A 15,715-nucleotide genomic window follows, 5' to 3' on the forward strand; every position below is an offset into this window, starting at 1 on the left:
GACCCAATAAAATACACTTTACTAACTTTTAAATGACTTTTTTTCTCAGTCCCGTACCTTAGGCAATATTTAATAGTAAAAAATATATACAAATAAAGTTAACTTTAACGTGCCACTAATAAAGTCGCACGATTGTTACCTAAAAATAAAAAGTAAGTACATAATGTATCTAACTACCCATAAATCGAGATTAACGAAAGTAAATTAATGTTTTTCTTTTTTCATTTCAATCCAAAGATTAGTTCAAAAAAATATACTCAGCGGCACAAAATTTGGCCCACTCCACATACAAAAATTACCTATTATTGCATAACTTTGAGGGCCAGATCTTTTGCCGCTCAGTATATTTCAAGTAGGTTCAGTCAAGTGCAAAGATATCGGACACGGCGCAAGCTACAAAAATATGTATACTAACACGCCTTTTTACACTTAACATTAAGGTTGTGTACAAACAATATATATTTGTAACTTTGGCGTGTTGACATCTTTGCACTTGACTGTACTATGAATCAACAGCATCGTAGTACTTCCATGACAGCATCTCACTCAAATCAAACTTTTTCTAGCATCGATTGATCTTAAATACGACTGCGCGGTAACCATGGCAACTGCAAAAGTGGCGCCATCTTCCACTGTACCACGCAGCATCCCTCAGCTGTTTTTCTTACAAGATAATTATTTAATAACCCAAAGATAGACAATACAATGATGTAAATGTGATCAACTAAAAATAGGTAAGTTAAAGTTACATCTTTAGCTATCGTGTTAGTGTCGAGATGAATAATATAGGTGGTTAGGATGGGATTCAATTTAACTTGGAGTTAAGGGCGGAACCCAGTACCTGAAATATTCAGACGTAATTAAAACTCGGTGGAAGCTTTTCAGCAACGTTGCTCTGAAATTCAGGCTCATCACTACAAGGTGCTGGACAAGGAATAACGTATTAAGTTTAAAGTATGAACATAAAGATGGAACGGTTAAAATATTATTGTATGCTTACAAAAAATTGGTAATAAGTTACTGTTAAAAATTTCATTTCTGCAACAATCTTTTTTTACTGAGTGTGCTTTTTGTTCACTGCACTTGCATTACCAGCCAACTTACATATGTATACCAAATTCAAAGTCAATCGACCACTGGAAAGTGGAAGTGGGTCAAAATTAACTTGCAAGATTTGACCCTACAGCAAACGGGGCAAGTTAAATAAAAGCTTGTAAAAATAAAAGAAGAGCTTAAAGTTAGAGCTTGCAATTGTAAAACATACTTTTAATAAATCCACGTAATATGCTGAAGTTAGAAGTCCTTATATTATAGTTTGGTTGACCTATTACTAACGGAACGAAAGTAAACTAATACTGACTTCTCAGTTTAGCGTGGTTTAACAAATAAATTCTGAAAACCCTACATTTCATGAAACTATTTCTTAAGCTTTTGGTCATTGGTAATTCAAAAGAGTAAGATATTATATATTTGTTATGTAGGCCTTCTAAAACCTACTGCAGAGCAACTCAAAGCCTGTTTCAATCAATTAAATAAATTATATGCATATGTTTGTGTATACAGCCAAAATGTGGTCAGCCTTCGGGCTGCTTTTGGCGGTAGCTAGCATCCAGCTGGTTTCTGCCAACAGCGACAAGCGCCGCTTCTCTAATCCAACCTACTACAACGTTGGAGGTGTTCTCTCTAGCAACGAGTCTGTTGCTTTCTTCAAAGACACCATTTCTGTGAGTTTCAAAAGCTGTTCTTAGCTCCTAAGTTTTTAAAGAACACTGAATAACGAGTTCTATTTTTCAGAATTTAAACTTCAAAGATCACTACGTCCCTAAAGGAGTCACTTACCATGATTACTCCATCCTCATGGATCCAAATCCTATTAAGACAGCATTGAACGTTTGCAAAGACCTCATTGCACATCGGGTGAGTTTTTCTAAGAGCAGTTATCGAATTATTCTTCAGTTGTGTGTGACTTGTGACTGTTTATCAATAATCATGGCGAATTTTTAAATTACAGGTGTATGCTGTTGTGGTGTCTCATCCCTTAACAGGCGATCTTTCTCCTGCTGCTGTTTCTTATACGAGTGGCTTCTATCATATTCCAGTCATTGGTATATCATCAAGAGATTCCGCTTTTTCAGACAAGAATATACATGTGTCGTTTTTGCGTACAGTACCCCCGTATTCCCATCAAGCAGATGTTTGGGTGGATGTTCTGAAACATTTCAATTACATGAAGGTTATCTTCATTCATAGCTCTGATACCGATGGCCGAGCGATTCTGGGCCGGTAAGAAATTCAAATTTTTACAAACCTAATGATTTGAGCATAAGTATCAAATATCTACAACGCCGGTTCAACAGTAGACAAATCATTTCAAATAATGCGTGTTACAGATTCCAAACAACGTCCCAAAGTGTTGATGAGGATGTAGACCGTAAAGTAGTTGTAGAACAAGTAATCGAATTTGAACCAGGACTGGACTCCTTCACTGATAAGCTCATTGAGGTTAAAAGTGCACAGGCGAGAGTGTATTTAATGTATGCCAGGTAAGCCCAGTTACATACGATTTCCATAGATAATTCAAATCAACAAAAGCTGATGCAGAGGGTTTTTGATTGTAGTAAGACTGACGCGGAGAGTATTTTTCGAGACGCAACTCTGCTGAACATGACGACCGCGGGATACGTGTGGGTGGTTACGGAGCAAGCCCTTGATGCTGAAAACGCACCCGAAGGTTTGCTAGGCTTGCGACTTGTCAACGCCACAAATGAACACGCACATATTCAGGATTCAATGTGAGTAAGACCAAAGTTTAAGTACCTACGTAACGTACATAGTTTTCTTGTGTACTAACCTATTCATAAAACATTGTTTTATTCGCAGCTACGTCTTGGCATCAGCAATAAGAGATATGAATACCACCGAAGAAATCAACGCACCTCCATCAGATTGTGATAATTCTGGAACAACTTGGAACACCGGACGACATTTGTTCGACTATGTCAGAAAGCAAAGGTTAGAAAGTGGAGCTACAGGACACGTAGCATTTGATGATCACGGAGATAGAGTCAATGCGGAATACGATATGGTGAATGTTAGATTACAGGGTGAACATGTAGCTGTCGGAAAATATTTTTATTCTAAGGTAATGCACTTTTCAAATTAAATATGACAATTAATTATATATACGGTCTTTCCTGCCAGAGAAGTGCGGGTCGTTTCTCAAGACATGCTGCCCTTAATGATATTATCCGTCGGTCTCTTGCTACGGTCAATGTGCCGGCTATTTTAGAGCCGACAGGCTTATCTAGAAATGACGGCAAGAGACCGGACGGAATGTCTCTGATTCCGTGGAGTATGGGACGTGTGCTAGTGTGGGATGCAACTTGTGTTGACACACTGGCCCCGTCTCATCTCCACCGAACATCAATAAGGGCAGCAGCAGCAGCAGAAATGGTAGAAACTGCCAAAGCAGGAAAATAAAGTGGTCTCGGTGCCGAATATGGTTTTGTACCTTTCGGCGTCGAGACCCTTGGTCCGTGGGGCCCTGGCGCTCTGAGTCTCTTCAAAGATATATCAAAGAGACTCAGAGATACCACAGGAGACCGAAGAGCTGGCAGTTTCCTCGCTCAACGCATCAGTCTTGCGATCCAGCGGGGAAATGCTGCCAGCATCTTTGGTACCATGCCGCAGGGTCCATTTTTAGATTTATTATAGTTTTAGCTTATTTAATTTTAATGTACCTTTTTTTTAGTTATTATATATTTAAAATTATACTTTCAACGTTTATTTAAGGAAACGCAAAGAATGCGGTTGGAACTGAAGGAACAAGAAATAATCTGGATGGGTCGCAGCCCTTCGAAGCCAGAAGGATTCATGATACCAACACATCTAAAGGTTTGTTATATCAAACTCCATAAAACTGAACTGCGTTAGACAGTAAGAAATAGTGTTAACAATAACTCAAAAAATAATGCAATGTTACAGGTACTGACGATAGAAGAAAAACCTTTTGTATACACTCGTCGTATAGACGACGGCAGCGAGTGTACACCAGAAGAAATTCCTTGTCCACATTATAATGCTAGTGATGATACAGGTAATCCAACAAAGCATTAAAAACGTAAGGAATGTTATCACACACACACACGCACACACACACAAATATTACGCCTGTATTCCCAAATGTGGTAGGCAGACAGAGCACACGAAACGTTACCGCTTCGAAGCCACCTTTAGCAATTTTGGTTAATAACTTAATTACATTAATTTAGTTTAATTAAATTACTACAACTTCTTAACGTGCTTCTTCTTTACAGACCAAATGTACTGCTGCAAGGGTTTCTGTATGGACCTCCTGAAACATTTATCCACTTGGATTAACTTCACTTATTCGCTAGCTCTGTCACCAGATGGACAGTTTGGTCACTATGTAATACGGAACCTTTCACATCCTGGTGCCAAGAAGGAATGGACTGGGCTTATAGGTATGCCATCAAGACACATTTATGTGTCGTCAGTTTCTTTCTGTTATTCTTGACCTTTATCACAAAGTCATCGAGTTATTTATACAATGCAGGTGAATTGGTATACGAACGCGCAGACATGATTGTGGCTCCTTTGACCATTAATCCTGAAAGAGCTGAATTCATTGAATTTAGCAAGCCCTTCAAATATCAAGGCATTACTATACTGGAGAAAAAGGTATGTTTTGTCATAAAAACAACTAGGTACATTGCTTCAACTTTGAATCCATCCTCATGTTACCTAATATTGTTATCCTTGCAGCCATCTCGTTCTTCAACGCTGGTATCTTTCTTGCAACCGTTTTCGAACACTCTATGGATTCTAGTAATGGTCTCAGTGCACGTGGTGGCTTTGGTACTATATCTGCTGGATAGATTTTCACCATTTGGCAGATTCAAACTGGCTAACATCGATGGGACGGAAGAAGATGCCCTTAATTTATCAAGCGCTATCTGGTTTGCATGGGGTGTTCTATTAAACAGTGGCATCGGTGAAGGTATACATTAAACACTTCTTAAAAATGTTTGCTTAATTTACTGTAACATACGTTTTGTAATGGCAATTGCAATATTACAGGCACTCCTCGTAGCTTTTCTGCCAGAGTGCTTGGTATGGTGTGGGCAGGATTTGCCATGATCATTGTTGCATCGTACACAGCTAACTTAGCTGCATTCCTTGTGTTGGAAAGACCAAAAACAAAACTAACTGGAATTAATGATGCAAGAGTAAGTGTATGCAATTCTGAGTGCGAAGAAGTAATTTTTAAACTTTTAGATGTTGTAACCTGTTGTATTATTTAAGCTTCGAAATACCATGGAGAACCTGACATGTGCCACAGTTAAGGGCTCTGGAGTGGATATGTACTTTAGGCGTCAAGTTGAACTCTCAAACATGTATCGGACAATGGAAGCAAATAATTACGATAACGCTGAGCAGGCAATTCAGGACGTCAAAAATGGGTAAGTTTCTTGAGCTCGTTAGGTTTCTGTCAAACATTTTACAATTCTAATACTATTTTTTTCAGGAAACTAATGGCTTTTATTTGGGACTCTTCGCGATTGGAATTTGAAGCTGCCCAGGATTGTGAACTAGTAACTGCCGGAGAACTGTTTGGCCGTTCTGGGTACGGGGTCGGTTTGCAAAAAGGATCTCCATGGGCTGACTGGGTAACCCTCGCAATACTGGACTTTCATGAAAGTAAGTTACTGATGATAGAGTTGAAAAGACCTATCTAATTTTTATTTTATAAACGCGTGTTATAATACTCTGTTTTAGGTGGCATAATGGAGTCCCTTGATAATAATTGGATTCTCCGAAACAACCTTCTCAACTGCGAGGAAAATGAAAAGACACCGAACACTTTAGGCTTGAAGAACATGGCGGGCGTATTCATATTGGTGTTAGCTGGCATAATAGGGGGCATAGTGCTTATCGTGATCGAGGTCGTATACAAGAGGCACCAAATAAAGAAGCAGAAGAGGATGGAGATTGCCAGGCATGCGGCCGACCGCTGGCGGGGCACTGTTGAGGTAAACAAGGCAAAGAGACCGCCATGGACCACTGCTAACTCGAAAGACATTAACAGCGTTAATTATGGAGACATACTCAATTATTAATTATAGTTAGATTTAAAACTCTCATTAATATATACGTAAGGCGATGCGCCAATGTTTCATGTTTTGAATAAGTCAGTAGTCTAGTTTTGGATCCATATGAATAATGTTAAAAAGCTTAACAGAAATATACGATTCGTGTTATTGAAATATTTTCACTCGTGTGCCGTAGTTAGTTCCCCACTTCAGACATTAATTCGCTTTGAACAGGGACATGGAAACAGATTATTTTTATATATATTCCGTTTTCCATGTCCAGTCATTCAGGCATCGACTTCATCCGAGAAATTCATAGTCATTCTGTTGGATTAGCTAGATGTCCCGACGACTTCGTTGGACGCATTAATATATAGCTTTCGTAAGTAGATGCATTCATAGAATATGTACAAATTGATTCGTTATGAAGTGTTTTTGTGGTGTTTCAGAAGCGGAAAACTCTAAGAGCATCGATACTACCGACCCAACGGCGGGCCAAGTCAAATGGGGTGAAAGAAGCCGGGAGTATCAGCCTGGCTGTGGACAGAGGAGCGCGGCGACGCGACGAGCCTAGGGTGCCACGATACCTTCCCGCATATACGCCTGATGTCTCGCACTTAGTCGTCTAACTTCGTGAAGAGTTACAAGTTAGGAACACGTAAGGCGTTACTTTTATGATAGAGCTGAAACGGCATTTTATATGTCTTGCCGTTGGTAGCTATGTTTCAATGACGGCATAGACTAAGGCACAAATTAGAGCGAGTCCAGCCCGATTCTTGACCTTGTCAAGATCGAACCTTAAGTATGTATAGAGAAATAGGGTAACTAAATCTCAGAAACTTTAGATTAGATGCTAGGTTTTTGAGAAGATGTTCTCACCAAATGCTAGAAAATTAACTTACATATATAGGAACTCTCGGCCTAGAGTTACAAATAGGCTAGATCTGGGAAGCACTCTACCTAGCTTTGAATGCCGCTGAACAGTGAACTTTTTAGCTCCTTAAATTTTCTGAGAGACAATAATCATTTACGTCTCTAGAAGGCGCTTACTAAAAACCCAGGAAAAAACCCCATTGATACTCATTTATTTTGTAGAGACATAAACGTGCTAAATACCTACACATATTTTAGGTGTAGTAACACCAAATAAATATGGTGCATATTAAATAATGTCCAAGTTGTTATTTATAAAGATAGAAAGACATATGTATTAACACGAAATATTTGATAATGCCAAGAAAACGAATAGTTTGTAAGTTTTAGTACATAATATTGTTCCGTGAAATAAATAAACGTTTTACCTTATTGCCTTTCTAATTCACTTACTTACTTCAATCCTGGATTTGTCAATAGGCCGTATAGGCCGCGGGCGGCCGCGCCCTAGGGGCGGCAGCGTCCTAGGGGTGGCAGATTTCAGAGGAGAAAAATATTATTTTTAAAAAGGTACACTTAAACCAACTGAATCTTGACCCACTGTGGAACCTTTTCGTAGAAAAAGTAATAGTGACGTCGCATTGCTTGACAAGGAAATTTATTATGTTGATTATGACATTTACTGTGAAAACGTTCTACGGTGGGTCAGGAATGAAATGGTTCGACTGTACAGTCAGTATCGAAAGTAGCTATACACTTTCGTACTTTGTCGTTTTACATCCACGTACTAAACGCCATGCAGGATTGTCAATGTGTCAATGCGACAGAGTAAAAAAGTGATCCGCTACTTTTGTTGCTGACTGTACATGGGGCGGCGGCTGTCGCCCCCTCTATGCTTCCATAAATGTCATACATATATACCTGGGGTGCTAATGGTACACAGCAATAATAAGGCGACAAATATAGCTGAAGTGTGTAAGGACGAGTTCTTATTTGGCTTCACAAGATATGTGATAACAGTGATTCCCAACGCGGTGTGGCTGTGCCACATTCTTATCACAAGCTAGGCCTAAGGTAGCATGCTTAGCTTACGGTCGATTTACTCCGGTCTAGGCACAGCGCTATGCCCGGGTGCCTCAATGCTTAGGCAGAGAGATCCTGGGCCTACCAGTGATCTTCTGACCTATCCCGACCGATCAATAGGCTCCTGGCCGGTTCAGTTTGCCTGTGATCTGGCCTGGCACCCGCCGGACGTGGGGGCTTTGCCCCACGAGGACCTCCACCATCCCCATAGTCCTGACCTCGGTTGCTCCATCATCTTTACGACCGTCAATGCTGGGCAAAAGATACTTGCTCCATGTCTAGTTTATGCGCTCCGCTGTCTATGACATTACCAAGTGTACATTGTACTCTAGCGCTTACTGGACCCATGTACGGAATCTACCCTGTATTAAATTGCGGACATCCTTACACACTCCATAACCATGGCAATTAATATTACATAGCAAAACACTCACCTGAGGTTACAGCCGAGTTTCAGGAAGGAACTGACCTCTATACTGGGGCACCAGCTTAGTTCTTTTCCCTCGTTTGTTCATTGTATCGCCATTACACTATACGGTAGTGCCAACACACAAAATTAGACCAATAAGGAAAAGCAATGTGACCACATTATAAATGTATTACACATACTAGGGCTGTGACACTTACCGAGTTTTATATGGCAAATCGCGCTGTGCGCGACACTCCCAAGGGCAAAGGACTTTCACTCTAGTATGGTTAGCAGGTGCCGTGTCCACTCCAGAATTTTCTCTCTGGCTCTTACAGCCGCGGCACGTCTTTCTTTGCCTGCAACAAGGTCTTGTCCATGGATATCCAAAGAACCCGACATTTCCATGGGGGTTCCGTCATCCATCGCCGATGCACTTTCTTCAACCTCTGGTTCTGCTAGTTCCACAGGGTCCACAGTTTCTGATTCTTGAGGCGTTGGTCGTGATGATGTCACCGAATCATGTGCTGACTCGTTGAAGGCTGTTTCCTGGTCCTTATTCCTTACCCTTTCTGAAGTATCATCATCAGGTATGGGATCGCTTTCGACCTCTAGCGGATACAGATGTCCTATGGAACGTGTCAAAATGGAGCCGTCCACTTTGACCTCCGCTACTCTGCATTTGCCGTCAGTACTTTCCCTCATATCCACAATTTTGCCAACTTTCCAGTTAATTCTGTTTTTACTTTCGGCTTTGATTTGTACTAGATCCCCGATTTCTGGTGCTTTGTGTGATATTACTCTGGGTTGCTTGGGCTCAGACCGGAATCTCTCTCTTAGACTTACAAGATATTGTCCAATGAACATTTGTTTTATTTCTTCCAGGATCTTGAGTCCTCTTTTCCAACTAGTGATCAGGTCTGTTTTTGCCTTTGTGCCTACTGATGGCAGTTCTGCATGTGACGTTTCAGTTGTAAGGCAAGTACCTAGACTTAAAAAATCAGCTGGTCGTAATATGTGTTCCACGTCAGGTCCTATTTTCGTAAGTGGTCTCGAGTTCACCACGGCTTCTACTTCCTTCATTATTGTATGGAGTTGGCTGTCATTAATCAAGTGTTTGTCGAGCGTCCGCTTAAGGCAGTGCTTTACTAAGGCCACAAGACGTTCATAAAAACCGCCATGCCATGGAGCTAATTGTGGTATGAATTTCCATGAAATTTTGTTCTTGACACAATATGGCTTCTCTATTATTTCACTTGTTAATTTGAAGTAGGTAGCATTATCCGAGTATATCTTCTTCGGAGTATTTCTACTTGCTGAAAACCGTCTAATTGCCAGAAGACATTCTTCTGCGGTTAGGTCGTTCACGACTTCTAAATGAATTGCTCTTACTGTCAGGCATGTGAATAACGCAATCCACCTTTTGGCCTTTCCGTTTGGGGAACTGACAAACAGTGGACCAAAGTAATCAACCCCAGTATAAGAAAATGGAGTTGTATACGTCACTCTTTCCGCTGGTAGAGCCGGTGTTGGTGGTAATTTGTAAGGCCCACCTCCATGTTTGATACACACTGAACATCTTCGAATAACTTTCTGTACTTGAGCCTTGCCTTGCGGTATCCAGTATTTCTTTCTTATTATGCTGAGGGTATGGGGAGCTCCAACGTGATAATTACTTTCATGGGTTTCTTTAATTACATTGTTTGTAAATTCTGATTCTTTGGGTAGGAGGATTGGGTACTTCATTTCATAACTCCATGATGTGTTTGCCATTCGTCCTCGTGATCTCAACAGACCATTCTCATCCATAAATAGATCTAAGTTCCTTGTCAGATGTGTTTTCTTTCCTGATAATTCCTCGGGAAAGTGTTCTCTTTGAATCCTTCTTATCTCATCCATGGTTTCATCCATTGAAGCCATGTCTATATCTTGAGATGTTGACTCTAGTTCGTCAAGCTCCATTATTTGATCTGAGAATTGGGCCGTGTCAGAAATATCTTTCATGCCCAATGGATCTTCACCTGGATTCTGATCCGGGTCCTCCCCAACTGAGAGAACAGTGTTATGATGGTTCTCGTAATATCGAGATTCAGGCCACTTTGTTTCATCATATTGAAGAAATTCGGGTCCGTTGAACCACAGCTCCCTTTTTTCTTGCCAAGTTTCGGGTCTAGTTGCTACGTCGGCTGGGTTGACCTTCGTGTGAATATAATACATTTTCGCTTCTGGTACATTTCCTTTAATTTCTTTGACTCTGTTGGTCACAAATGGAGGCAGAAGTTTATTAGACCGCATCCATCCGAGAATGACTAGACTATCTGTCCACAGGTACTCTCTTCTGATTGGTAAGTCTATGTTTGTTCTTATATATTTAACTAACCTGCTTGTGATTAGAAACCCAAGTAATTCCTGCCTCGGGATATTAATATTTTCTTTGTCTTTGTTCTGTGTAACATGAGACTTTCCCATTACAAATGATATGGATGTTCCCTGTGGACCTGACATTCTGATGAATACTACTGAAGCAAAGGCAGATTTTGATGCGTCAGCAAATCCGTGAAGCTCATACTCAGTGTCAGAATCGGATGTTAATTTTCCAAGTTGTCTTGGGACTTCCACTTTAATAGAAGCTTTCCAGTTCTCAAGAATACCTTTCAGGGTTTGTAGAATTTCAGCAGGTAACACGGTATCCCATTTAAATTTTTGATTGCATATGTCTTGAAATAAAAGTTTCATGGGTAAGATCAGTGGACATACAAACCCACAAGGGTCATATATCCTTGCCAGTGTTCGAAGAAGTTTTCGTTTCGTATCAACTGGAGAAACTGGATTCAAATGATCCTCTGTTATATTTAGGGTTAATGTATCTCTGTTTACATTCCACAACAACCCAAGAACTTTAACTTCATTGGTTTGATTTGCTTGAAGTTGCTTCGGGATGGAGTGCATGAATTCTTGATTATTTGAGACCCAGTCTCTAATGTTCATTGACATCTGTTGAAAGGCCATTCTAGTTTTATTGTAGATGTCTTGTGCTTCTTGAATTGAATCAGCTCCAATAACTAAATTATCAACATAGCACTTCTCGGCTATTGATTTTATTTGCTCATCTTTAGATTGGTTCATATGGTGTTTAATGGTAGCTGTAAGAAGGAAAGGACTTGCTATTACCCCAAAGGGAACTCTGCAGAATCGAAGACATATTAAATTATCATCTCTAAGTTCTTGATTAATATCCTTTAACCATAGGAAGCGTGTGACGTCTCGGTCTTCTTCTTGCAACCCCACTTGCAGGAAGGCCTTTTCCACATCTGCTGTCATGGCTATACTCTTAGTCCTGAATTTAATCAAAAGAGAAGTCAGGCTCTCTAGCATGTATGGTCCACTGTAGAGACATTCGTTCAGACTCCTGTTTCCTGATGTCTTGGCTGAAGCGTCATACACAATTCTGCCCTTCTTTCCTACTTGTTTAACCATATGGTGTGGGAGGTAGTGAATTGGATGATCAGGTTCAGTGTCGGCTTGTGACTCTACTACTTCTATGATACCCAACTGTAGTTGTTCCTTCAGAATTTCATTGTACTCATTTAGTGACTCTTTATCTAATCTCCTCATAAGTGATTTTAATCTTCCCATAGCCAATCCAAAGTTAGATACTAACTCTGGTGGGTGTTGAATCCATGGCCACTTTACCTCATATCTATTCTGTTTATATTGTACAGAGGCGTTGAACTGGTGTACTGCTTCCTCCTGCCGGGTGGTCTTTGGAGAGTCTGTTATACCCAAGTTTTCTAATGACCATAAAAATTTAATATCCACATATCTTAATGGCAAATCTGGCTCGGAAAAGTATGGACAGCCTTGCGTATGACACTGGCAATATGTAGTTACAGACAGTACCTCATCATTGTCTTCAATGTAAACATTACCAGAAAGAATGTATCCAAAATCTGTATCGATTAGGTACAAATTATTAGAGATCTCAATTTTATCATTACGCATGAATGAACAGTAGAAATCATTTCCGATGAGCAAATCAATCTTTTCACCAACTGAGTCATCATCTGCATGTAAATCAACTTGGGAATAATCAAGTTTTGCTATTGGTACTCTATCTGTGATATGTGGTACAATGTTTACTTGTATAGTGCTTCTAATGCCACGTTTGGTAAGTATTGTCACTGTAGTGCAAGGACTAGTTGTTTCTTGAGGAGACGGGGATCCGAAAGTGTAAATGACTAGCTGATCCATAGATATTATTGGTAAGCCAAGAGCATCAGCCAGTTCTTTAGTTATATAGCTTCGTTGACTGCCGCTATCCAAAAGAACTCTCCCATCCGTGAGTTTATTATCGACTTGAGGATTTTGTAACTGCACCACCGCCGTCTGTAAAAAGGTAAGTCCGTGAGTCATATTACAGATCATTTCTGGAATTTTCATCTCTCTCTCATCTTCCTCACCTTTCGCCTTAAGGCAGAGCCACTGGACATGCCCCTTCTCTCCGCAGCGGAAGCAAGTTACATTTTTTCGGCATTCCTCCGTTTTGTGGTTTTTTCCTAGACAATTGAGGCAGCGCCCATTAAGTTGAGTCTTGCGTGCTTCCACTGTACTGAACTTTCTGCAATCTTTGCTTGCATGGTTACTCAATCCACAAAAAATACATGAGCGTCTGGATTTTTTAGCTGCTGGGGCAGTTGATACAGGTTCTAGTTTTCGCTTTCGATCAGGTCTCCATTGAGTGTGCTGGAACCGTTTAAAATTTCCCTTTTGGGTCCTGATGTGAAGTGCTTCTGCTGTGGCCACAACAGGTCCAGCCTTCAACAATGATGCATCCGTGTCGGTAATCATAGAAGATGACTTTTCCATTGCTGTTATTATCTTGTTAAGGTTCTTCCTTATTGCTGTCAGTGTAGTACCCTCGGTGGCCTCGGATAGGTGGTGTTCATGCACCACTTTGTCGGGAAATTTTCTTAAAATCATAGCACGGAAGTAGTTTCCATTCACTGGCTCTCCTAAATTTTCCAGGATTCTTAAATGCCTCTCAATTTCATTTAGTGTGCTCCTACAACTTGTACTGTTGTACTCGGCTCGTTGTAGATTATTCAATTGTGTGTAGTGTGCATCTATCAGCGCATCCTTCGATCCGAAACGATTTTTAAGTGTATCAATTGCAATTATATAGTTGTTGTCGGTCACACCTAAACCTGATACAGACTCCTTAGCTAACCCGCTGAGACTCCCCAGTAAATATGCCATTTTTTCCGAGTCTGCAATGTTTCTTTCATGGATGCTAGCTCTGAATCTGTCCCAGAACTCAGTCCACTTTAAACAGTCTCCACTGTAGGATGGTAGTTCAAGCTTTGGCAGTCTTGTTGTAGCAGAGGCACCTCCCTTTTCTTCTATGGCATGTTGTACGGAGCTCAGTGAATCTTCAATCTCAGAACATAAGCTTTCTGCCTGTAATTGGATCGCCAGAGCTGGACTTACTATATCCAGCTTTGGAGTTGGTAGCTTCATAGTATATTCTTTTATTTCTACATCCAACTTATTTACCAAATCCAATAATTGTTTCACTAATCTTTTAGCCCTATCATATTCCATCTGGTTGCTTTCATATTCATGTTTTGCTGAAGCTATGAGTGTCTCTAGGCTAAGTTTTCTCAACTCTACCCGTTTTTCCAGAATTTCTTCCATTTTGTTGTGCTTGATCTTCTTTTGGGTGCTGTAAATGCGTAATTGTCATCACTTAATAGAGATATTTAAACATGGGCAGACACAGATGTCTGTTACTAAAGCTTATTTTGTTTTAGCATAACTGATTCTTATTAGATTGCTTTATTATTACATATTTACTAATGCTTTTGACATAATGTAACTTCAAGAGATTGTCCACACTAACCTGTGGCACCCATGTAAAAATGACATTCATTTTTTCATCTTGTTATTCATTTACTTAATAACGAGTATTCACACCCATTTTTAATTTAAATATTTACAGACGTGGGACAAGTTAGTAAGGACTATCTTTACTTTATTTACATAATAAATCAAGTAACGAGTTGCTTTAAGATTACGCGGTATTGATGGATTAAGTTAGATAGCAACGTTCGGTTTACAAATTATAATTTTACTTACTTGTATTGGTTTTCTTTGAAAATTACCAAAGTAAAGTAATACGGGAGTAATGGCGGCTACCATAAAGGCGCCAAGTTATTATAACTACTTGTCTTGTTTTAGTACAATTTCTTGCGCTTCTTCGACTAGAACAATACAAATAACGATGCATCAACAATATAATAAGTCGAACGACAACCAAATAAGTCTCAACAAAGCTTTCTTTTGAATTAAGTATGTTTTGTTTGCTACTATAAAGTAGGTACTTTTCTCAACTTATCGAAATACCAAGACATGCCTCACTTACCATTGGATTTCCATGTAAGAATTACCGGAAAACACTTAACTATCACTATTCTTAGCAAATTTCGTGCTCACTCACAATACACAAGCCTGAAACGCAGTTTTCTTATGATATTTTCACACAAACTTTAAACTACTCGCCATTGAATTCGATATCAATACAGATAAAAGATAACATCGTCGTTCGTTGCCATTGCCATGCCACAGAGTAGGGAATTATTGTTCAGTACGGTCTGGTATAATATACCAACATTACAACAATGCCGAGAAATCATATTTATTTGTTAGTTTTAATTCTTAAATTATATTGATATTATAATTTCGCTTAATATTAAGTAAATAACTGACATACAAATTCTTCATTTTATAATTTACCAATAACTTATTACTAAAAAAGGTAAAATAAAACGATAACGGATGTTGACACCTCTCCTCTCAAAGGTACAACACTAAAACCATAGACAACGATAATATTCTTTTTACTAGGACATAAGGCAAAGGAACCTGACCCACACAGCCCTTTTGGATACGAAAGTACCTTTCGATGGATACGAAAGAAAGGAAAATAATAACAATAACTGATAAGGACCGTCATACAATATTAATGAGAAAAATTACCTTCAATGTTATCATTAGTCATATATAATAGCTATTTGCTGTCAACGTATAGGATACGGATATAAGCGATGTTGCCAACATTCTTTGCTTCGCATAAGAGAATAAAAGAGGGTTGACAAAGAAATAACCAGAACTAATCCGGCTTTTCTCTATCAAAGATCCCAGCATTCTCCACCATTTTGTCGCCCCCTCTATGCTTCCATAA

General features: G+C 39.6%; 2 protein-coding genes across 4 annotated transcripts; one reads left to right on the forward strand and one right to left on the reverse strand.

The window, feature by feature from the left end:
* Positions 1 to 612: 612 nt before the first annotated feature.
* Nmdar1 (glutamate ionotropic receptor NMDA type subunit 1) lies at positions 613 to 7,418 on the forward strand. The gene is made up of 17 exons (XM_074103109.1): positions 613 to 734; positions 1,564 to 1,724; positions 1,795 to 1,917; positions 2,012 to 2,283; positions 2,391 to 2,543; positions 2,619 to 2,792; positions 2,881 to 3,142; positions 3,793 to 3,894; positions 3,985 to 4,096; positions 4,317 to 4,484; positions 4,577 to 4,701; positions 4,786 to 5,020; positions 5,101 to 5,249; positions 5,326 to 5,483; positions 5,549 to 5,721; positions 5,800 to 6,053; positions 6,563 to 7,418. Exons 2-17 carry the CDS (start codon positions 1,569 to 1,571, stop codon positions 6,740 to 6,742), a joined length of 2,796 nt encoding a protein of 931 aa, XP_073959210.1. The 5' UTR covers positions 613 to 734; positions 1,564 to 1,568; the 3' UTR covers positions 6,743 to 7,418.
* Positions 7,419 to 7,868: 450 nt separating this feature from the next.
* Positions 7,869 to 15,076, reverse strand: LOC141439135 (uncharacterized). Of its 3 annotated transcripts, none has more exons than XR_012452561.1 (3): positions 14,611 to 14,882; positions 8,697 to 14,197; positions 7,869 to 8,599 (listed from the first exon to the last, which is right to left on the reverse strand). XR_012452561.1 is itself a non-coding variant. In XM_074103285.1 (3 exons), exon 3 carries the CDS (start codon positions 14,167 to 14,169, stop codon positions 8,752 to 8,754), a length of 5,418 nt encoding a protein of 1,805 aa, XP_073959386.1. In that variant the 5' UTR covers positions 14,170 to 14,197; positions 14,611 to 14,735; positions 14,897 to 15,076; the 3' UTR covers positions 7,869 to 8,751. The 3 variants fall into 3 exon arrangements, 2 of the variants coding, with proteins under 2 accessions (XP_073959386.1, XP_073959385.1); XM_074103285.1 differs by adding an exon at positions 14,897 to 15,076 and having other exon boundaries at positions 7,869 to 14,197; positions 14,611 to 14,735; XM_074103284.1 differs by having other exon boundaries at positions 7,869 to 14,197.
* Positions 15,077 to 15,715: the final 639 nt, after the last annotated feature.

The sequence above is a fragment of the Choristoneura fumiferana genome, chromosome 20 (genome assembly GCF_025370935.1).
Source record: "Choristoneura fumiferana chromosome 20, NRCan_CFum_1, whole genome shotgun sequence".
NCBI classification, from domain to species: Eukaryota; Metazoa; Arthropoda; class Insecta; order Lepidoptera; family Tortricidae; genus Choristoneura; species Choristoneura fumiferana.